At 54.8% G+C, this 22,600-nt stretch overlaps 2 protein-coding genes across 3 annotated transcripts in view; both read left to right on the forward strand.

Annotated features, from left to right (window-relative positions):
- PI4KB (phosphatidylinositol 4-kinase beta) overlaps positions 1 to 16,859 on the forward strand; it is a 44,124-nt gene extending 27,265 nt beyond the window's left edge. Inside the window, exons 9-13 of the mRNA XM_075610032.1 lie at positions 5 to 94; positions 5,695 to 5,960; positions 9,271 to 9,403; positions 12,140 to 12,260; positions 14,934 to 16,859. Coding sequence (XP_075466147.1) covers positions 5 to 94; positions 5,695 to 5,960; positions 9,271 to 9,403; positions 12,140 to 12,260; positions 14,934 to 15,115 — 792 coding nt within the window. The 3' untranslated portion in view covers positions 15,116 to 16,859. The remainder of the gene's footprint in view (positions 1 to 4; positions 95 to 5,694; positions 5,961 to 9,270; positions 9,404 to 12,139; positions 12,261 to 14,933) is intronic.
- A 1,443-nt stretch (positions 16,860 to 18,302) lies between these two features.
- Positions 18,303 to 22,600, forward strand: part of LOC142499115 (unconventional myosin-Ie-like) — a 61,371-nt gene continuing 57,073 nt past the window's right edge. For both annotated transcript variants that reach the window (XM_075608027.1, XM_075608028.1), the window contains exon 1: positions 18,303 to 18,464. In XM_075608027.1, the coding sequence (XP_075464142.1) occupies positions 18,462 to 18,464 (3 nt within the window). In that variant the 5' untranslated portion in view covers positions 18,303 to 18,461. The remainder of the gene's footprint in view (positions 18,465 to 22,600) is intronic.

The raw sequence follows: 22,600 nt of genomic DNA on the forward strand, positions 1-22,600 counted from the left end.
CTTTCCAAACTGGAGGCTCCTCTCGGTGATTGTAAAGTGTGGAGATGATCTCCGGCAGGAGCTGCTGGCGTTCCAGGTCCTCAAACAGCTGCAGGTAAGAAGGGGTGAGGGGTCTGGGCAGAGAGCTCCCTCTGCTGGGGGATGCTGGTACTGCACTATTAACACTGCAGGTAAGAAGGGGTGAGGGGTGAGGGGGTCTGTACAGAGAGCTCCCTCTGCTGGGGGATGCTGGTACTGCACTATTAACTGCTGCAGGTAAGAAGGGGTGAGGGGGTCTGTGCAGGGAGCTCCCTCTGCTGGGGGCCGTCGGTACTGCACTATTAACACTGCAGGTAAGAAGGGGTGAGGGGTTACTGTGTAGAGAGCTCCCTCTGCTGGGGGCTGCTGGTTCTGCACTATATTGCGTCTGCTTGTATCATTATTTTATTTTTTATTGATAAATAGATTTATATAGTGACAGTGATACTTGGACAATCCAAATATAGCTTAATATGACACATGGTCTGTGCCTGGTCTGAGGGGGTTAACCCGCCCAGCTCTGCCTCCCAAGATCCTCTGCTGCATGTACACACCTGTCACTGAGCTGCGCTTCATCGTCCCGCCTCTCTCCTATCCCTCCTTCTCCTGTCACTGAGCTGCGCTTCATCGTCCCGCCTCTCTCCTATCCCTCCTTCTCCTGTCACTGAGCTGCGCTTCATCGTCCCGCCTCTCTCCTATCCCTCCTTCTCCTGTCACTGAGCTGCGCTTCATCGTCCCGCCTCTCTCCTATCCCTCCTTCTCCTGTCACTGAGCTGCGCTTCATCGTCCCGCCTCTCTCCTATCCCTCCTGTCACTGAGCTGCGCTTCATCGTCCCGCCTCTCTCCTATCCCTCCTTCTCCTGTCACTGAGCTGCGCTTCATCGTCCCGCCTCTCTCCTATCCCTCCTCCTCCTGTCACTGAGCTGCGCTTCATCGTCCCGCCTCTCTCCTATCCCTCCTTCTCCTGTCACTGAGCTGCTCTTCATCGTCCCGCCTCTCTCCTATCCCTCCTTCTCCTGTCACTGAGCTGCGCTTCATCGTCCCGCCTCTCTCCTATCCCTCCTTCTCCTGTCACTGAGCTGCGCTTCATCGTCCCGCCTCTCTCCTATCCCTCCTCCTCCTGTCACTGAGCTGCGCTTCATCGTCCCGCCTCTCTCCTATCCCTCCTTCTCCTGTCGCTGAGCTGCGCTTCATCGTCCCGCCTCTCTCCTATCCCTCCTTCTCCTGTCACTGAGCTGCACTTCATCGTCCCGCCTCTCTCCTATCCCTCCTTCTCCTGTCACTGAGCTGCGCTTCATCGTCCCGCCTCTCTCCTATCCCTCCTTCTCCTGTCACTGAGCTGCGCTTCATCGTCCCGCCTCTCTCCTATCCCTCCTGTCACTGAGCTGCGCTTCATCGTCCCGCCTCTCTCCTATCCCTCCTGTCACTGAGCTGCGCTTCATCGTCCCGCCTCTCTCCTATCCCTCCTTCTCCTGTCACTGAGCTGCGCTTCATCGTCCCGCCTCTCTCCTATCCCTCCTTCTCCTGTCACTGAGCTGCGCTTCATCGTCCCGCCTCTCTCCTATCCCTCCTTCTCCTGTCACTGAGCTGCGCTTCATCGTCCCGCCTCTCTCCTATCCCTCCTTCTCCTGTCACTGAGCTGCGCTTCATCGTCCCGCCTCTCTCCTATCCCTCCTTCTCCTGTCACTGAGCTGCGCTTCATCATCCCGCCTCTCTCCTATCCCTCCTTCTCCTGTCACTGAGCTGCGCTTCATCGTCCCGCCTCTCTCCTATCCCTCCTTCTCCTGTCGCTGAGCTGCGCTTCATCGTCCCGCCTCTCTCCTATCCCTCCTTCTCCTGTCACTGAGCTGCGCTTCATCGTCCCGCCTCTCTCCTATCCCTCCTTCTCCTGTCACTGAGCTGCGCTTCATCGTCCCGCCTCTCTCCTATCCCTCCTTCTCCTGTCACTGAGCTGCGCTTCATCATCCCGCCTCTCTCCTATCCCTCCTTCTCCTGTCACTGAGCTGCGCTTCATCGTCCCGCCTCTCTCCTATCCCTCCTGTCACTGAGCTGCGCTTCATCGTCCCGCCTCTCTCCTATCCCTCCTTCTCCTGTCACTGAGCTGCGCTTCATCGTCCCGCCTCTCTCCTATCCCTCCTTCTCCTGTCACTGAGCTGCGCTTCATCGTCCCGCCTCTCTCCTATCCCTCCTTCTCCTGTCACTGAGCTGCGCTTCATCGTCCCGCCTCTCTCCTATCCCTCCTCCTCCTGTCTCTGAGCTGCGCTTCATCGTCCCGCCTCTCTCCTATCCCTCCTTCTCCTGTCACTGAGCTGCGCTTCATCGTCCCGCCTCTCTCCTATCCCTCCTTCTCCTGTCACTGAGCTGCGCTTCATCGTCCCGCCTCTCTCCTATCCCTCCTTCTCCTGTCACTGAGCTGCGCTTCATCATCCCGCCTCTCTCCTATCCCTCCTCCTCCTGTCACTGAGCTGCGCTTCATCGTCCCGCCTCTCTCCTATCCCTCCTCCTCCTGTCACTGAGCTGCGCTTCATCGTCCCGCCTCTCTCCTATCCCTCCTCCTCCTGTCACTGAGCTGCGCTTCATCGTCCCGCCTCTCTCCTATCCCTCCTGTCACTGAGCTGCGCTTCATCGTCCCGCCTCTCTCCTATCCCTCCTTCTCCTGTCACTGAGCTGCGCTTCATCGTCCCGCCTCTCTCCTATCCCTCCTGTCACTGAGCTGCGCTTCATCATCCCGCCTCTCTCCTATCCCTCCTCCTCCTGTCACTGAGCTGCGCTTCATCGTCCCGCCTCTCTCCTATCCCTCCTTCTCCTGTCACTGAGCTGCGCTTCATCGTCCCGCCTCTCTCCTATCCCTCCTCCTCCTGTCACTGAGCTGCGCTTCATCGTCCCGCCTCTCTCCTATCCCTCCTCCTCCTGTCTCTGAGCTGCGCTTCATCGTCCCGCCTCTCTCCTATCCCTCCTTCTCCTGTCACTGAGCTGCGCTTCATCGTCCCGCCTCTCTCCTATCCCTCCTGTCACTGAGCTGCGCTTCATCGTCCCGCCTCTCTCCTATCCCTCCTTCTCCTGTCACTGAGCTGCGCTTCATCGTCCCGCCTCTCTCCTATCCCTCCTTCTCCTGTCACTGAGCTGCGCTTCATCGTCCCGCCTCTCTCCTATCCCTCCTTCTCCTGTCACTGAGCTGCGCTTCATCGTCCCGCCTCTCTCCTATCCCTCCTTCTCCTGTCACTGAGCTGCGCTTCATCGTCCCGCCTCTCTCCTATCCCTCCTTCTCCTGTCACTGAGCTGCGCTTCATCGTCCCGCCTCTCTCCTATCCCTCCTTCTCCTGTCACTGAGCTGCGCTTCATCGTCCCGCCTCTCTCCTATCCCTCCTCCTCCTGTCACTGAGCTGCGCTTCATCGTCCCGCCTCTCTCCTATCCCTCCTTCTCCTGTCACTGAGCTGCGCTTCATCGTCCCGCCTCTCTCCTATCCCTCCTTCTCCTGTCGCTGAGCTGCGCTTCATCGTCCCGCCTCTCTCCTATCCCTCCTTCTCCTGTCACTGAGCTGCGCTTCATCGTCCCGCCTCTCTCCTATCCCTCCTCCTCCTGTCACTGAGCTGCGCTTCATCGTCCCGCCTCTCTCCTATCCCTCCTTCTCCTGTCGCTGAGCTGCGCTTCATCGTCCCGCCTCTCTCCTATCCCTCCTCCTCCTGTCACTGAGCTGCGCTTCATCGTCCCGCCTCTCTCCTATCCCTCCTTCTCCTGTCACTGAGCTGCGCTTCATCGTCCCGCCTCTCTCCTATCCCTCCTTCTCCTGTCACTGAGCTGCGCTTCATCGTCCCGCCTCTCTCCTATCCCTCCTTCTCCTGTCACTGAGCTGCGCTTCATCGTCCCGCCTCTCTCCTATCCCTCCTTCTCCTGTCACTGAGCTGCGCTTCATCGTCCCGCCTCTCTCCTATCCCTCCTTCTCCTGTCACTGAGCTGCGCTTCATCGTCCCGCCTCTCTCCTATCCCTCCTTCTCCTGTCACTGAGCTGCGCTTCATCGTCCCGCCTCTCTCCTATCCCTCCTGTCACTGAGCTGCGCTTCATCGTCCCGCCTCTCTCCTATCCCTCCTTCTCCTGTCACTGAGCTGCGCTTCATCGTCCCGCCTCTCTCCTATCCCTCCTCCTCCTGTCACTGAGCTGCGCTTCATCGTCCCGCCTCTCTCCTATCCCTCCTCCTCCTGTCACTGAGCTGCGCTTCATCGTCCCGCCTCTCTCCTATCCCTCCTCCTCCTGTCACTGAGCTGCGCTTCATCGTCCCGCCTCTCTCCTATCCCTCCTGTCACTGAGCTGCGCTTCATCGTCCCGCCTCTCTCCTATCCCTCCTGTCACTGAGCTGCGCTTCATCGTCCCGCCTCTCTCCTATCCTTCCTTCTCCTGTCACTGAGCTGCGCTTCATCGTCCCGCCTCTCTCCTATCCCTCCTTCTCCTGTCACTGAGCTGCGCTTCATCGTCCCGCCTCTCTCCTATCCCTCCTTCTCCTGTCACTGAGCTGCGCTTCATCGTCCCGCCTCTCTCCTATCCCTCCTTCTCCTGTCACTGAGCTGCGCTTCATCGTCCCGCCTCTCTCCTATCCCTCCTTCTCCTGTCACTGAGCTGCGCTTCATCGTCCCGCCTCTCTCCTATCCCTCCTTCTCCTGTCACTGAGCTGCGCTTCATCGTCCCGCCTCTCTCCTATCCCTCCTCCTCCTGTCACTGAGCTGCGCTTCATCGTCCCGCCTCTCTCCTATCCCTCCTTCTCCTGTCACTGAGCTGCGCTTCATCGTCCCGCCTCTCTCCTATCCCTCCTCCTCCTGTCACTGAGCTGCGCTTCATCATCCCGCCTCTCTCCTATCCCTCCTTCTCCTGTCACTGAGCTGCGCTTCATCATCCCGCCTCTCTCCTATCCCTCCTTCTCCTGTCACTGAGCTGCGCTTCATCGTCCCGCCTCTCTCCTATCCCTCCTCCTCCTGTCACTGAGCTGCGCTTCATCGTCCCGCCTCTCTCCTATCCCTCCTCCTCCTGTCACTGAGCTGCGCTTCATCGTCCCGCCTCTCTCCTATCCCTCCTTCTCCTGTCACTGAGCTGCGCTTCATCGTCCCGCCTCTCTCCTATCCCTCCTTCTTCTGTCTCTGAGCTGCGCTTCATCGTCCCGCCTCTCTCCTATCCCTCCTTCTCCTGTCACTGAGCTGCGCTTCATCGTCCCGCCTCTCTCCTATCCCTCCTCCTCCTGTCACTGAGCTGCGCTTCATCGTCCCGCCTCTCTCCTATCCCTCCTCCTCCTGTCACTGAGCTGCGCTTCATCGTCCCGCCTCTCTCCTATCCCTCCTCCTCCTGTCACTGAGCTGCGCTTCATCGTCCCGCCTCTCTCCTATCCCTCCTTCTCCTGTCACTGACGCATTTAGTCTCAGTCCCCTTTCTGTAACACTGACAGAGAGGAGAGGCCGCGAGGACAGTCACATTCGTCCCGTTGGGAATGTCGGGGGGTCATTTCTGACTTAAACTCACGTTCTCTCTTCTTTCTCTCCTTCCTTTCTCTCCTTCCCTTCTTTCTCTCCTTCCCTTCTTTCTTTCTCTCCTTCTTTCTTTCTCTCCTTCCCTTCTTTCTTTCTCTCCTTCCCTTCTTTCTTTCTCTCCTTCCCTTCTTTCTTTCTCTCCTTCCCTTCTTTCTTTCCCTCAGTCCATCTGGGAACACGAGCGCGTCCCGCTGTGGATCCGACCCTATAAGATCCTGGTGATCTCCGCAGACAGTGGCATGATTGAGCCAGTGGTGAATGCGGTGTCCATACACCAGGTGAAGAAGCAGTCGCAGCTCCCCCTGCTGGATTACTTCCTACAGGAGCATGGCAGCTACACCACAGAGGCCTTCCTCACCGCCCAGCGTAACTTCGTGCAGAGCTGCGCCGGGTACTGTCTGGTCTGCTACCTGCTACAGGTCAAGGACAGGTGAGAGGCCTGGGGCTATACACAGAGCATGTGAGAGGCCTGGGGTTATACACAGAGCATGTGAGAGGCCTGGGGTTATACACAGAGCATGTGAGAGGCCTGGGGTTATATACAGAGCATGTGAGAGGCCTGGGGTTATACACAGAGCATGTGAGAGGCCTGGGGTTATACACAGGACAGGTGAGAGGCCTGGGGTTATACACAGAGCATGTGAGAGGCCTGGGGTTATACACAGAGCATGTGAGAGGCCTCGGGTTATTCACAGGACAGGTGAGAGGTGTGGGGTTATACACAGGACAGGTGAGAGGCCTGGGGTTATACACAGGACAGGTGAGAGGCCTGGGGTTATACACAGAGCATGTGAGAGGCCTGGGGTTATACACAGAGCATGTGAGAGGCCTCGGGTTATTCACAGGACAGGTGAGAGGTGTGGGGTTATACACAGGACAGGTGAGAGGCCTGGGGTTATACACAGGACAGGTGAGGGAGGCTGAGGCCTGGGGTTATACACAGGACAGGTGAGGGAAGCTGAGGCCTGAGGTTATACACCGGACAGGTGAGAGGCCTGGGGTTATACACAGGACAGGTGAGGGAAGCTGAGGCCTGAGGTTATACACCGGACAGGTGAGAGGCCTGGGGTTATACACAGGTCAGGTAATAGGCTGAGGCTTGGGGTTATACACAGGACAGGTGAGAGGGTCTGATGCCTGGGGCTATACACAGGACAGGTGAGAGAGACACTGAGAACTACTGGGGTTATACACAGGACAGATGAGAGGCACTGAGACCTAGGGTTATACACAGGACAGGTGAGTGAGACCCTGAAACTTGGGGTTATACACAGGACAGGTGAGAGAAGCACTGTGAACTACTAGGGTTATACACAGGTGAGGTGAGAGAGGCCCTGAGAACTAGGGTTATACACAGGGCAGGTGAGAGAGGCATTGAGACTTGGGGTTATACACAGGACAGGTGAGGTTATTCACACTGGAAATAAGTGCTTATAATAAACAGAGATAAGAGTTGCCACACAATCTAGGATTATTAAGATGTGGAACAGATAGAAATCACTTTCTGACCTACACTGAGATCTAACCTTAATAGTGCTTCATACCGGTGATCGGCTTGTGACCCGTAGGTGAGATTATGGCCTCCTGAGGGTGTACCGATTACACGAGCCTGGTCCTGCTGAGGGTGTGCCGATTTACACGAGCCTGCTCCTCCTGGGCAGGTGCTGATTATACGAGCCCGGTACTGCTGAGCGGGTGCCGATTACACGAGCCTGCTCCTCCTGGGCGGGTGCCGATTTACACGAGCCTGCTTTTCCTGGGCGGGTGCCGATTTACACGAGCCTGCTCCTGGGCGGGTGCCGATTACTCGAGCCTGCTCCTCCTGGGCGGGTGCCGATTACACGAGCCTGCTCCTGGGCGGGTGCCGATTACACGAGCCTGCTCCTCCTGGGCGGGTGCCGATTACACGAGCCTGCTCCTCCTGGGCGGGTGCCGATTACACGAGCCTGCTCCTCCTGGGCGGGTGCCGATTACACGAGCCTGCTCCTCCTGGGCGGGTGCCGATTACTCGAGCCTGCTCCTCCTGGGCGGGTGCCGATTACACGAGCCTGCTCCTGGGCGGGTGCCGATTACACAAGCCTGCTCCTCCTGGGCGGGTGCCGATTACACAAGCCTGCTCCTCCTGGGCGGGTGCCGATTACATGAGCCTGCTCCTCCTGGGCGGGTGCTGATTACACGAGCCTGCTCCTCCTGGGCGGGTGCTGATTACATGAGCCTGCTCCTCCTGGGCGGGTGCTGATTACATGAGCCTGCTCCTCCTGGGCGGGTGCCGATTACACGAGCCCGGTCCTCTTGCGCTTTTGCTGATTACATGAGCCTGGTCTTGCTGGGCGGGTGCTGATTACACGAGTCTGCTCCTCCTGGGCGGGTGCCGATTACACGAGCCTGCTCCTCCTGGGCGGGTGCTGATTACACGAGCCTGCTCCTCCTGGGCGGGTGCTGATTACACGAGCCTGCTCCTCCTGGGCGGGTGCTGATTACACGAGCCTGCTCCTCCTGGGCGGGTGCTGATTTATACGAGCCTGCTCCTCCTGGGCGGGTGCTGATTACACGAGCCTGGTCCTCCTGGGCGGGTGCTGATTTATACGAGCCTGGTCCTCCTGGGCGGGTGCTGATTTATACGAGCCTGGTCCTCCTGGGCGGGTGCTGATTACACGAGCCTGCTCCTCCTGGGCGGGTGCTGATTACACGAGCCTGCTCCTCCTGGGCGGGTGCTGATTTATACGAGCCTGCTCCTCCTGGGCGGGTGCTGATTACACGAGCCTGCTCCTCCTGGGCGGGTGCTGATTACACGAGCCTGCTCCTCCTGGGCGGGTGCTGATTTATACGAGCCTGCTCCTCCTGGGCGGGTGCTGATTACACGAGCCTGGTCCTCCTGGGCGGGTGCTGATTTATACGAGCCTGCTCCTCCTGGGCGGGTGCTGATTTATACGAGCCTGCTCCTCCTGGGCGGGTGCTGATTTATACGAGCCTGCTCCTGCTGGGCGGGTGCTGATTTATACGAGCCTGCTCCTCCTGGGCGGGTGCTGATTTATACGAGCCTGCTCCTCCTGGGCGGGTGCTGATTATAAGAGCTCGGTCCTCCTGGGCAGGTGCTGATTTATACGAGCCTGCTCCTCCTGGGCGGGTGCTGATTTATACGAGCCTGCTCCTCCTGGGCGGGTGCTGATTATACGAGCTCGGTCCTCCTGGGCGGGTGCTGATTTATACGAGCCTGCTCCTCCTGGGCGGGTGCTGATTTATACGAGCCAGCTCCTCCTGGGCGGGTGCTGATTTATACGAGCCCGGTCCTCTTGCGCTTGTGCTGATTACACGAGCCTGCTCCTCCTGGGCGGGTGCTGATTATACGAGCCTGCTCCTCCTGGGCGGGTGCTGATTATACGAGCCTGCTCCTCCTGGGCGGGTGCTGATTATACGAGCCTGCTCCTCCTGGGCGGGTGCTGATTATACGAGCCTGCTCCTCCTGGGCGTGTGCTGATTTATATGAGCCCGGTCCTCCTGGGCGGGTGCTGATTTATACGAGCCTGGTCCTCTTGCGCTTGTGCTGATTTATACGAGCCCGGTCCTCTTGCGCTTGTGCTGATTACACGAGCCTGCTCCTCCTGGGCGGGTGCTGATTATACGAGCCTGCTCCTCCTGGGCGGGTGCTGATTACAGGAGCCTGCTCCTCCTGGGCGGGTGCTGATTTATACGAGCCTGGTCCTCTTGCGCTTGTGCTGATTACGCGATCTCCCCTGCAGGCACAATGGGAACATCCTGCTAGACGCTGACGGCCACATTATCCACATAGACTTCGGCTTCGTTCTCTCCAGCTCCCCCAGGAACCTCGGCTTCGAAACCTCCGCCTTCAAACTGACTTCAGAATTTGTGGATGTAAGTTCAGGGTTCCTCAGTCTGTGTCTGTCTCTGCGCGCCTCTCTGTGTCTGTCTCTGCGCGCCTCTCTCTCGGTCTGTCTCTGCGCCCTCTCTCTCGGTCTGTCTCTGCGCGCCTCTCTCTCGGTCTGTCTCTGCGCGCCTCTCTCTCGGTCTGTCTCTGCGCGCCTCTCTCTCGGTCTGTCTCTGCGCGCCTCTCTCTCGGTCTGTCTCTGCGCGCCTCTCTCTCGGTCTGTCTCTGCGCGCCTCTCTCTCGGTCTGTCTCTGCGCGCCTCTCTCTCGGTCTGTCTCTGCGCGCCTCTCTCTCGGTCTGTCTCTGCGCGCCTCTCTCTCGGTCTGTCTCTGCGCGCCTCTCTCTCGGTCTGTCTCTGCGCGCCTCTCTCGGTCTGTCTCTGCGCGCCTCTCTCTCGGTCTGTCTCTGCGCGCCTCTCTGTGTCTGTCTCTGCGCGCCTCTCTGTGTCTGTCTCTGCGCGCCTCTCTGTGTCTGTCTCTGCGCCTCTCTCTCGGTCTGTCTCTGCGTGCCTCTCTGTGTCTGTCTCTGCGCGCCTCTCTGTGTCTGTCTCTGCGCCTCTCTCTCGTTCTCTCTGCGCGCCTCTCTCGGTCTGTCTCTGCGCGCCTCTCTCTCGGTCTGTCTCTGTGCACCTCTCTCCCGGTCTGTCTGTGCGCGCCTCTCTCGGTCTGTCTCTGCGCCTCTCTCTCGGTCTGTCTCTGCGCCTCTCTCTCGGTCTGTCTCTGCGCCTCTCTCTCGGTCTGTCTCTGCGCCCCTCTCTCTCTCGGTCTGCCTCTGCGCCTCTCTCTCGGTCTGCCTCTGCGCCCCTCTCTCTCTCGGTCTGCCTCTGCACCTCTCTCTCTCTCGGTCTGCCTCTGCACCTCTCTCTCGGTCTGCCTCTGCGCCCCTCTCTCTCTCAGGCTGCCTCTGCGCCCCTCTCTCTCTCTCGGTCTGCCTCTGCACCTCTCTCTCTCTCTCTCTCTGCCTCTCTCTCTCTCTCTGCCTCTGCGCGCCTCTCTCTCTCTCTCTCTCTCTCGGTCTGCCTCTGCGCGCCTCTCTCTCTCTCTCTCGGTCTGCCTCTGCGCGCCTCTCTCTCTCTCGGTCTGCCTCTGCGCCTCTCTCTCTCTCTCTCTCTCTCTCTCTCGGTCTGCCTCTGCGCGCCTCTCTCTCTCTGCCTCTGCGCGCCTCTCTCTCTCGTTCTGCCTCTGCGCCCCTCTCTCTCTCTCTCGGTCTGCCTCTGCGCGCCTCTCTCTCTCTGCCTCTGCGCGCCTCTCTCTCTCTCTGCCTCTGCGCCTCTCTCTCTTTCTCTCTGCCTCTGCGCGCCTCTCTCTCTCTGCCTCTGCGTGCCCCTCTCTCTCTCTGCCTCTGCGCGCACCTCTCTCTCTCTCTGCCTCTGCGCGCCTCTCTCTATCGGTCTGCCTCTGCGCCCCTCTCTCTCTCTCTGCCTCTGCGCGCCTCTCTCGGTCTCTCTCTCTCTCTGCCTCTCTCTCTGCCTCTCTCTCTGCCTCTGCGTGCCTCTCTCTCTCTCTCTGCCTCTGCGCGCCTCTCTCTCTCGGTCTGCCTCTGCGCCCCTCTCTCTCTCTCTGCCTCTGCGCGCCTCTCTCTCTCTCTCGGTCTCTCTCTGCCTCTCTCTCTGCCTCTCTCTCTCTGCCTCTGCGTGCCTCTCTCTCTCTCTCTCTCGGTCTCTCTCTCTGCCTCTCTCTCTCTGCCCCTGCGCGCCTCTCTCTGTCTCGGTCTCTCTCTCTGCCTCTCTCTCTGCCTCTCTCTCTCTCTGCCTCTGCGCGCCTCTCTCTCTCTCGGTCTCTCTCTCTGCCTCTCTCTCTCTGCCCCTGAGCGCTTCTCTCTCGGTCTCTCTCTCTCTGCCTCTCTCTCTCTCTCGGTCTCTCTCTCTCTTTCTGCCTCTGCGCCCCTCTCTCTCTCTCTCTCGGTCCCTCTCTCTCTTGGTCTGCCTCTGCATGCGCCTCTCTCTCTCGGTCTGCCTCTGCATGCGCCCCTCTCTCTCTCTCGGTCTGCCTCTGCGCCCCTCTCTCTCTCTCGGTCTGCCTCTGCGCTCCTCTCTCTCTCTCGGTCTGCCTCTGCGCTCCTCTCTCTCTCTCTTGGTCTGTCTCTGCGCCTCTCTCTCTCTCTCTCTCGGTCTGCCTCTGCGCCTCTCTCTCTCTCGGTCTGCCTCTGCGCCCCTCTCTCTCTCTCTCTCTCTCTCTCTCGGTCTGCCTCTGCGCCTCTCTCTCTCTCGGTCTGCATCTGCACCTCTCTCTCGGTCTGCCTCTGTGCCCCTCTCTCTCTCTCTCGGTCTGCCTCTGCGCCCCTCTCTCTCTCTCTCTCTCTCTCTCTCTCTCTCTCTCTCTCTCTCTCTCGGTCTGCCTCTGCGCCCCTCTCTCTCTCTCTCGGTCTGCCTCTGCGCTCCTCTCTCTCTCGGTCTGCCTCTCTTTCGTATCATGGCGGGGGCATACCGTGACTCGGGGCGCACCATGACGGGGGAGGGGTGGGGGGGGATAGCGTGACTTCGGGCGCACCATGACAGGGGTGGGGGGGATACCGTGACTCCGGGCGCACCATGACGGGGGAGGGGTGGGGGGCATACCGTGACTCCGGGCGCACCATGACGGGAGAGGGGTGGGGGGCATACCGTGACTCCGGGCGCACCATGACGGGGAAGGGGTGGGGGGGATACCGTGACTCCCAGCGCACCATGACGGGGGCATACCGTGTCCGTGACGCCCTGTGTTGTACTTCTGTCCGGTGTGCAGGTGATGGGCGGGCTGAATGGTGACATGTTCAATTATTACAAGATGCTGATGCTGCAGGGACTGATCGCCGCTCGCAAGCACATGGACAAAGTGGTCCAGATTGTGGAGATCATGCAGCAAGGTAGGAAGGGGCAGGAAGGTAGCAGCGCGGGGGCAGGAAGGTAGCAGCGCGGGGGCAGCAAGGTAGGAAGGGGCAGGAAGGTAGCAGCGCGGGCAGGAAGGTAGCAGCGCGGGGGCAGGAAGGTAGCAGTGCGGGGGCAGGAAGGTAGCAGCGCGGGGGCAGGAAGGTAGCAGCGCGGGGGCAGGAAGGTAGCAGAGCGGGGGCAGGAAGGTAGCAGCGCGGGGGCAGGAAGGTAGCAGCGCGGGGGCAGGAAGGTAGCAGCGCGGGGGCAGGAAGGTAGCAGCGCGGGGGCAGGAAGGTAGCAGCGCGGGGGCAGGAAGGTAGCAGCGCGGGGGCAGGAAGGTAGCAGCGCGGGGGCAGGAAGGTAGCAGCGCGGGGGCAGGAAGGTAGCAGCGCGGGGGCAGGAAGGTAGCAGAGCGGGGGGCAGGAAGGTAGCAGAGCGGGGGGCAGGAAGGTAGCAGCGCGGGGGCAGGAAGGTAGCAGCGCGGGGGCAGGAAGGTAGCAGCGCGGGGGCAGGAAGGTAGCAGTGCAGCTGCCTGACCACATGGCCAGATAAAATGCCTCATTGTGAAACTATTCTGTATGAGAGTTTGGGGCCCGGCGCTTTTTGCCATTCTGTAGAGGGTCTCGTGTGTATTCTCGTAGATCACCGCAATGTTGATCATTTGGAAGAGCTCCCTGCTTACTAAGCTGGGCTCATGTACAGTGGTGTGGAAAAGAAAGTACACCCTCTTTGAATTCCATGGTTTTACATATCAGGACATAATAACAATCATCTGTTCCTTAGCAGGTCTTAAAATTGGGTAAATACAACCTCAGAGGAACAACAACACATGACATATTACACTGTGTCATAATCTATTTAACAAAAATAAAGCCAAAATGGAGAAGCTATGTGTGAGAAACTAAGTACACCATTACTGCTTCCATAGGAATTAAGATGCTAAGTAGCAGACAGGTGCTGCTAATCAAATGCCCTTGATTAATTGATGATCAGCAAGTGTGACCACCTCTATAAAAGCCAAAGTTTTAGCAGTTTGCTGGTCTGGAGCATTCAGGTGTGTGTTAACACAATGCCAAGGAGGAAAGACATCAGCAATGATCTTAGAGAAGCAATTGTTGCTGCCCATCAATCTGGGAAGGATTATAAGGCCATTTCCAAACAATTTAAAGTCCATCATTCTACAGTGAGAAAGATTATTCAAAAGTGGAAAACCTTCAAGACCGTTGCCAATCTTCCCAGGAGTGGACGTCCCAGCAAATTCACCCCAAGGTCAGACCGTGCAATGCTCAGAGAAAGTGCAAAAAAATAAGAGTTACATCTCAGACTCTACAGACCTTAGTTAGCATGTTAAATGTTAAAGTCATGACAGTACAATTAGAAAAAGACTGAACAAGTATGGTTTGTTTGGAAGGGTTGCCAGGAGAAAGCCTCTTCTCCCTAAAAAGAACATGGCAGCACGGCTTAGGTTTGCAAAGTTGCATCTGAACAAACCACAAGACTTCTGGAACAATGTCCTTTGGACAGATGAGTCCAAAGTGGAGATGTTTGGCCATAATGCACAGCGCCACGTATTGCGAAAACCAACCACAGCATATTAGCACCAACACCTCATACCAACTGTCAAGCACTGTGGTGGAGGGGTGATGATTTGGGCTTGTTTTGCAGACACAGGACCTGGGAACCTTGCCGTCATTGAGTCGACCAGGAAATCTTCTGTATACCAAAGTATTCTAGAGTCAAATGTGAGGCCATCTGTCCGACAGCTAAAGCTTGACCGAAATTGGGTCATGCAACAGGACAATGATCCCAAGCACACCAGCAAATCTACAACAGAATGGCTGAAAAAGAAAAGAATCAAGGTGTTGCAATGGCCCAGTCAAAATCTATATCTCAACCTGATTGAAATGCTGTGGCTGGACCTTAAGAGAACTGTGCATAAACAAATGCCCACAAACCTCAATGAACTGAAGCAAAGTTGTAAAGAAGAGTGGGCCAAAATTCCTCCACAACGATGTGAGAGACTGATAAAGTCATACAGAAAACGATTACTTCAAGTTATTGCTGCTAAAGGTGGTTCTACAAGCTATTGAATCATAAGGTATACTTAGTTTTTCACACATAGCTTCTCCATTTTGGCTTTATTTTTGTTAAATAGATCATGACACGGTGTAATATGTCGTGTTGTTCTTCATCTGAGGTTGTATTTACCTAATGTTAAGACCTGCTAAGGAACAGATGATTGTTATTATGTCCAGATATGTAAAACCATGGAATTCAAAGAGGGTGTACTTTCTTTTTCACATGACTGTATGTATACTTGTCGCATAAAAACAAGTTGTTTTGAGATTTGAAGATCATTAAGAAAGCCATAGGCGGCAGGAGAGATCAGTCCGATGGAACCCCAACGTGCAGACATGAAGCAGAGGGGACATATACATGCTTCCACATGTCCCGTGGGGCAGTAAATGTGGCATTGTCTCAGAGTGTAACACGGACGCCGTCAGCTCACCCCACGGTTATAGGAGAAGCCCAGGAGTCATGCAGGGGTGGGGTGCAGCGGCACGGGGTAGGGTGCAGCGGGGCAGGGTAGGGCGCAGGGTAGGGTGCAGCGCAGCCTGGGAGCACCTCTTGCTGCCGTTCTTCTCACCCTCTGCTCCCATCGTGCATAGGTTCCCAGCTGCCCTGCTTCCACGGCTCCAGCACCATCCGGAACCTGAAGGAGCGTTTCCACATGAACATGACGGAGGAGCAGCTGCAGGTCCTGGTGGAGCAGATGGTGGACGGAAGCATGAGGTCAATCACCACCAAGTTGTACGATGGCTTCCAGTACCTGACCAACGGCATCATGTAACCCCCGTGCCACCCAACCAGAGGACAGTGTGCCCGGCAGGAGGGCGGGGAGTGGGGGGTTTGGATGCGGACTTCCTCCCTTTTACTAAACGTCAATGGGGTTTTATTTTTTAATACGTTGGAGAGAGGAGAGCAGCAGCCGGAGCTCGCACAGGATCATGGCGTCAAGGCGGATATTTCTATTATTGGGGAGAGGGCGGTTCCGGGGGCGGCTGCCCCTCTCTGGAGACACTGAACGTTGCTGTCCCGGGGGGGCTTTTCTCTGCAGCATGCCCCCGTTTCAGTATTTTTACCCTCAGCCCCAGCGTTCAGCACCTGAGGCTTCCCACAGAATCATGTTTTCAGCCCTGGTCCTCGATGTACAATTATAATTCATTGTTGTTGTAAGAAAGTCTTACCTGTTCCACCTGCCCACATCTCGCCTCTTTCCCAGCTCAGAACGTGTGTCCCCCCGCCTGGGGCAGGAGGGAGGCGCCTCAGCTGTGCGGGAGTGTTTGTAACCTGCATGACGCCTTCATACTGTGGTCTAATTCAGGGGGGTCAACTCCAGTCCTCGAGCCTCCCCCAAACAGGTCAGGTTTTCAGTATATCCCACAGGTGGCTCAATCAATCTTTGCTTTAGCACAGGTGGCTCAGTCTTTGACTGAGCCACTGATTGAGCCACCTGGGATATCCTTAAAACCTGACCTGTTGACGGGGCTTGATGACTGGAGCTGACCTCCCTGATCTAACCCGCTGCTAAGCTGTTTGCCTGTCCCCTATACTGTGACCTGTCCCCTATACTGTGACCTGTCCCCTATACTGTGACCTGCCCCTATATTGTGTCCTGCCCCCTATACTGTGACGCTCCCACACTAAGTTGCGTGTCTGTGTGTATCTCTTTATTTCAGCACATTCTTCTCTCCTTTACTTCCCTGTTAGGTTGGAATATTTTTTTATTTTTTTTTAATGTGAATAATTTTTTGGGTTTTTTGTTTCCCTTTTCCTATTGGACTGTGAGGTCAGAGGTCAGAGTGCGCGGCTGTTAGTGACATCTGCTGCAGAGTAAAGGGTTAACCCCTGCAGGGAAAATATTTAGCTACCCTGTAATTATCAGCATCTGACTAGGAGGGTGGGGGGGGCTTCTGTATTTGACATTTAAGTTGGAATTTTTATTTATTTAAATGTTTTTATTAGGAACCCAAAAAATCCCGCTCCGTGTATAGGCAGGCTTGACCTCAGCATTAGGTCACACAGCTGACACCTGACCTCAACATAAGGTCTGACTGGCTGTCCCCTGACCTCCACATCTGGTCAGACTGGCTGCCCCCTGACCTCAGCATCAGGTCAGACAGGCGGACCCCTGACCTCAGCATCAGGTCAGACACGCTGACCTCAGCATCAGATCAGACAGGCGGACCCCTGACCTCAAAAGATCAGGCCAGACATGCTGCCCTGTGCCGTGTTCCCAGTCACTGCGGAATTATAGAAGCCATTCTGGCAGGAGAGAGGTTAAAGGCATCCTTTGTAATTGTCATCTATTTTGTTGTATTTGGATGCACGAGCCGGGGTCAGGGGTCAGGGGTCAGGGAATGAGGGCATCATCTCCAGGGCTCGCGGGAACAGGTCAAACTCCAAAATGCAAGTAATGGTGGCTACCACTGCTCCTTTAGGCCCTGGACACAGGAGGACGTGGGACATCGTGCGGGGAGGAGCCGCCCTGCGCCACGCTCGGGTTTATTTGTGGGGGGGGGGGGGGGGTGTACTTTTTATGAAAACGATGATTCTGGAATGCTGACGCTTTCATGGTCCTTTGTATTAAAATGAGATAAATCAGCTGGTCTCCCAGGTGTTCGCCTTGTTACTGCGTCCGTCCGTGTTCAGCTGATGGTGTGTTGGGCTTTACACGTGTAGCCTTCATGTCACATGTACGGGCCTCTGCTCTGATGAGCGTGCAATCCATACAGTGTAATGCACAGTGTGCAGAATATAAGGAGTGTCCGTTCTTAAATGTTACATGTTTAGTACAGGTAACAAGGTGTGCATGTGTGTTGCATTGCAGAGACTTGCTGTGTGTGTGTGTTACATTGCACAGGTGCTGCCTCTGCAAATCTTGGTGTGTGTGTGTGCATGCGCAATGTAGAGAAAGGTTCTGTCTGTCTGCTTTGTGTGATTGTGTGTATTGCACTGCACACCTAAATATCTATCTGCAGCGCAGTGTTTGTAGTGTGTGTTGCACTGCCCTGGCGTGTGTGTTTGCAGTATGTATATTGCAGTGTGTGGTGTGTTGCAGTATGTTACTGTGTGTGGTGTGTTGCAGTATGTATGTTACTGTGTGTGCGTTTTGCAGTATGTATGTGTGGCTGTGTGTTTTGCAGTATGTATGTGTGGCTGTGTGTGTGTTTTGCAGTATGTATGTGTGGCTGTGTGTGTGTTTTGCAGTGTGTAGTGTGTTTTGCCGTATGTATTTTTATGTGTGTTTGTAGTATGCATGTTGCAGTGTGTATTGTGTTTTGCAGTATGTATGTGTGTGTGTTTGCAGTATGCATGTTGCAGTGTGTGTGTGGTTGCAGTGTGTGTGTGTGTGTTTGCAGTATGCATGTTGCAGTGTGTGTGTGTGTGTGTGTGTGTGTGTGTGTGTGTGTGTGTGTGTGTGTGTGTGTGTGTGTGTGTGTGTGTGTGTGTGTGTGTGCGCAGTATGCATGTTGCAGTGTGTGTGTGTTTGCAGTATGCATGTTGCAGTTTGTGTGTGTGTTTGCAGTATGCATGTTGCAGTGTGTGTGTGTGTGTGTGTGTGTGTGTTTGCAGTATGCATGTTGCAGTGTGTGTGTGTGTGTTTGCAGTATGCATGTTGCAGTGTGTGTGTTTGCAGTATGCATGTTGCAGTGTGTGTGTGTTTGCAGTATGCATGTTGCAGTGTGTGTGTGTTTGCAGTGTGTGTGTGTGTGTGTGTGTGTGTGTGTGTGTGTGTGTGTGTGTGTGTGTGTGTGTTTGCAGTATGCATGTTGCGTGTGTGTGTGTGTGTGTGTTTGCAGTATGCATGTTGCGTGTGTGTGTGTTTGCAGTATGCATGTTGCGGGGTGAGTGGTAGTGGTGGAGTGTCTATCTGTGTGCAGGTGTCTCCCTGCAGTGCACTGAGTGACCACCAGGCGGCGGTTGTATCCCCGCCCCTATAACGTTAGAGCTCACCTGCCGGACCCGCCCTGAGAGAGAGAGAGACACAGACCTGTGAGTGAGACTGTGAGAGACAGGCCTGAGAGAGACTGTGAGAGACTGACTGGGTGAGAGGAGAGACGCGGGGGATAAAGTGAGTGAATGTGGGAGGGTAAGTGAGAGACCCCGGACTCCAGGTCACAGAGAGCAGCACAATGGTGAGAAACCTCTACCTTCCACTCCTATATACTCACACACACTCCCCTCCTATGCACACACACTCACATACTCACACCACTCCTATATACTCACACACTCCCCTCCTATGCATACACACTCACATACTCACACCACTCCTATATACTCACACACTCCCCTCCTATGCACACACTCACATACTCACACAACTCCTATATACTCTCACACACACACACTCCCCTCCTATGCACACACACTCACATACTCACACCCCTCCTATGCACACACAAACACACACCCCTCCTATGCACACACACTCGCATACACACTCAAACACATTCACACTCACATACCCCTCCTATGCACACTCCCATACTCACACACCCCTCCTATGCACACTCGCGCATACTTGTGCACACACACTCACACACACTCACAAACACACACTCCCCTGCTATGCACATACTCCCATACACACACCCTGCCTATGCACATTCACCCCCCCTCCTATGCACATACTCACACACACACACTCCTCCTGTGCACATACACACACTCATACACACACTCCCCTCCTATGCACACTCCCATGCACACTCCCATGCGTGCACACACTCCCATGCGTGCACACACTCCCATGCACGCATACACATTTGCACACTCAGTCCCATGCGCACGCACGCACACTTCCATGCGTGCACACTCTCATATAGCCTCCCCCACACTCCTGTGAGATGTTTGGCAGTGCTGCCTTCTGCCCCATGGGGGAATTTAGGACACATAGTGGGGGATTTCTGTACAAATATCTGTCTTATTTGAAACTGCAGATGAAATGTTTCTTAATGTGATTCCTGCGCATTCAGTAAATGTCAAACAGGGAAACCCATCCATCAAGATTAAGAACCAGAGGAGGTTCAATGACAGGCAAAACCAGCTCTATAAAAGGAAACGCGCACCCCCATATACCCTGCACCCCCATACCCGCAAAGAGGAGGTTCCATGACAGGCAAAACCAGCTCTATAAAAGGAAACGTGCACCCCCATACACTACACCACCCCCCCCCCACCCCCATACCCCACACCAGCCCCCCCCCCACCCCCATACCGAGGAGGTTCCATGACAGGCAACACCAGCTCTATAAAAGGAAACGCGCACCCCCATATACCCCGCACCCCCATACCCGCAAAGAGGAGGTTCCATGACAGGCAACACCAGCTCTATAAAAGGAAACGCGCACCCCCATATACCCCGCACCCCCATACCCGCAAAGAGGAGGTTCCATGACAGGCAAAACCAGCTCTGGTGAGACCGGGATATAGATACTGAGGTACTGGACGAGCACAGACCCACCGTACAGAAACAATGGGTATTATTCTATAAACTGCTTTGTCATCTTAAACACGCACTTCCCTGCGATACCCCAGTCTGCATTATTTGCTGTGGTGCAATGTGATTGTGTAGAGCAGTGTTTTCCCACCACGGTTCCCCGGGCGTCCTTAAAGGGTTACTTACAATGCATCTGATCTCAGACGCGCTATTAGAGAGGGTTGGGGTTCCCTGCAATGCATCTGATCTCAGACGCGCTATTAGAGAGGGTTGGGGTTCCTTACAATGCATCTGATCTCAGACGCGCTATTAGAGAGGGTTGGGGTTCCTTACAATGCATCTGATCTCAGACGCGCTATTAGAGAGGGTTGGGGTTCCTTACAATGCATCTGATCTCAGATGCGCTATTAGAGAGGGTTGGGGTTCCTTACAATGCATCTGATCTCAGACGCGCTATTAGAGAGGGTTGGGGTTCCTTACAATGCATCTGATCTCAGATGCGCTATTAGAGAGGGTTGGGGTTCCTTACAATATATCTGATCTAAGCTGTGTTATTAGAGAGGGTTGGGGTTCCTCAGAATTTCACTTGGGGTTCCTTATCCAAAAAACAGCTTGGAAACCACTGGTGTAGATAAAGGGATGTGTTTAAAGAAGTGGCTTTGTGCTATTGCTTTCTTCCTGAGCCGCCTTGGGAACACCAAATAATTACTTATTTGTATGTAAATTTAAATCCATTTACAAGCGTTAGCAAATCAATGGTTTATCTTGAAATTCTGATACAGTTTCACTCTTTGAATAACAGACTGAGACGATCCCTACTACAGGAATTCAATGAATTCCACGCGCTCTGTATGGGGCTTCTGGGGAACTGACTCCAAAGTGCCTCATTACCATGAAGGGGACATGTCATCCTATTAAACTAATGCTGTACAGAGACCCAGAATATGTTTCAGTATCACACCTTCCCATCTTTACCTGACCAAAGAGGCTTTTAAGCAGTGGGGGCGCGCTCTCCCTCTCCCCCTCCCCTTCTCTCTCTACCCCCCTTCTCTCTTCCTCCTCCTCTAACTCCTGCTCCTTCTCTCTCCTCCTCCCTCCTCTTTCTCTTCTCCTCTCTCTCCTCCTTCTCTCTGTGTGTCTCTCTCTCTCTGTGTGTGTCTCTCTCTCTCTGTGTGTGTGTCTCTCTCTCTCTCTGTGTGTCACTGTGTGTCTCTCTCTCTCTCTGTGTGTCTCTCTCTGTGTGTGTGTGTCTCTCTCTCTCTCTCTGTGTCTCTCTCTCTCTCTCTCTGTGTGTCTCTCTCTCTCTCTCTGTGTCTCTCTCTCTCTCTCTCTCTCTCTCTCTCTCTCTCTCTCTCTCTCTCTCTCTGTGTCTCTGTCTCTCTGTGTGTCTCTGTCTCTCTGTGTGTGTCTCTCTCTCTCTCACCTCAGAGCGGGTGCATTAAGTTGGACTTTGCTTTTAGAGGTGGGCGAGTGTGTAAATAGGTGCTGGACTATTTCAAGCTGTTAATCTCTTTCCTGCTGAGTGTCCAGCAACATACACAGCATTATGTAACCACATGCAAAGACAGCAGGGGGTCTAGCAATGCATTCACCCTGTGTATGTACAGGAGCGAAAGCGTTTGTGACGCCCCTTAGGATTTTCACATATTTCAAACCTAAAATGTTATTAGATCTTAATCTAAGTCCTAATAATAGATACAAATAACCTGATCAAACAAATGACACAAAAACATGATACTTTTTCAAAATGTATTTATCTACGAATGATTAAACATTCAATATCCGTGTACATGTAATTATGTAACGTGTGAGAAAGTATGTGACCCTTTAGGCCTCGTCCAGGGTGAAGCTAAGCGCGCTCATGCGACACGCGATCAAACACATGATCGCAATGAGACTGTCCAGCGTACGCGCCCGTGAGCGCTCAGCTGCTTGCAGAGGCAAAGATATTTGATTCAGCCGCTCGTTGGCGCATCACATGAGGGCGAATTCCTTCCATGATGTCACGCGACTACAACTTTTCAACAGGACACGAATCGCTCGTGCTTCTCATGCGCCTGACGTCACATTGGTTCTGAGGAATTTTGGCCCGTTCCTCCTTACAGAACTGCTTCAGCTCAGTGACATTTGAGGGCTCCTTGCATGGACAGCTCACTTCAGGTCCTGCCACAACATTTCCATGGGGTTTAGGTCCGGACTGTGGCTATTCTAACCGCAGAATTTCTTCTTCTGCAGCCATTCTTCTGTAGATCCGCTTGTATGTTTAGGATCATTGTCTTGCTGCATGACCCACTTTCGCTTCAGCTCACGGACGGATGGCCTGACATTCTCCTCTAGAATCTTCTGAGACAATGCAGAATTCATGGTTGTGTCAATGATGGCAAACCGTCCAGGTCCTGAGGTAGCAAAGCAGCCCGAAACCATCACACTCCCACCACCATGCTTGACGGTTGGGATGAGATATGTCTGTTCGAATGCAGTGTTTGGTTTTCACCAAACATAACGTTTCTCATTGAGGCCAAAAAGTTCTACCTTTGCCTCGTCTGTCCAGAGAACATTGTTCCAGAAGTGTTCTGGATCATCTATGTGCTCTTTGGAGAACTTCAGATGTTCTTTTTAGAGAGCGGTGGTTTCCTCCTGGCTATCCTTCCATGAACACCATTCTAGTTCCGTCTTTTTCTGAATGTCGAGTCATGAACACTCACATTAGCCGAGGTGAGAGTGGCCTGCAGATCCTTGGACGTTACTCTGAGGTTCTTTGTGACTTCCTGGATGATTTGCTGGTTTGTTCTTGTAGAGAGTTTGGTAGGACGACCGCTCCTGGGTAGA

The sequence above is a fragment of the Ascaphus truei genome, chromosome 7 (genome assembly GCF_040206685.1).
Source record: "Ascaphus truei isolate aAscTru1 chromosome 7, aAscTru1.hap1, whole genome shotgun sequence".
Taxonomy (NCBI): domain Eukaryota; kingdom Metazoa; phylum Chordata; class Amphibia; order Anura; family Ascaphidae; genus Ascaphus; species Ascaphus truei.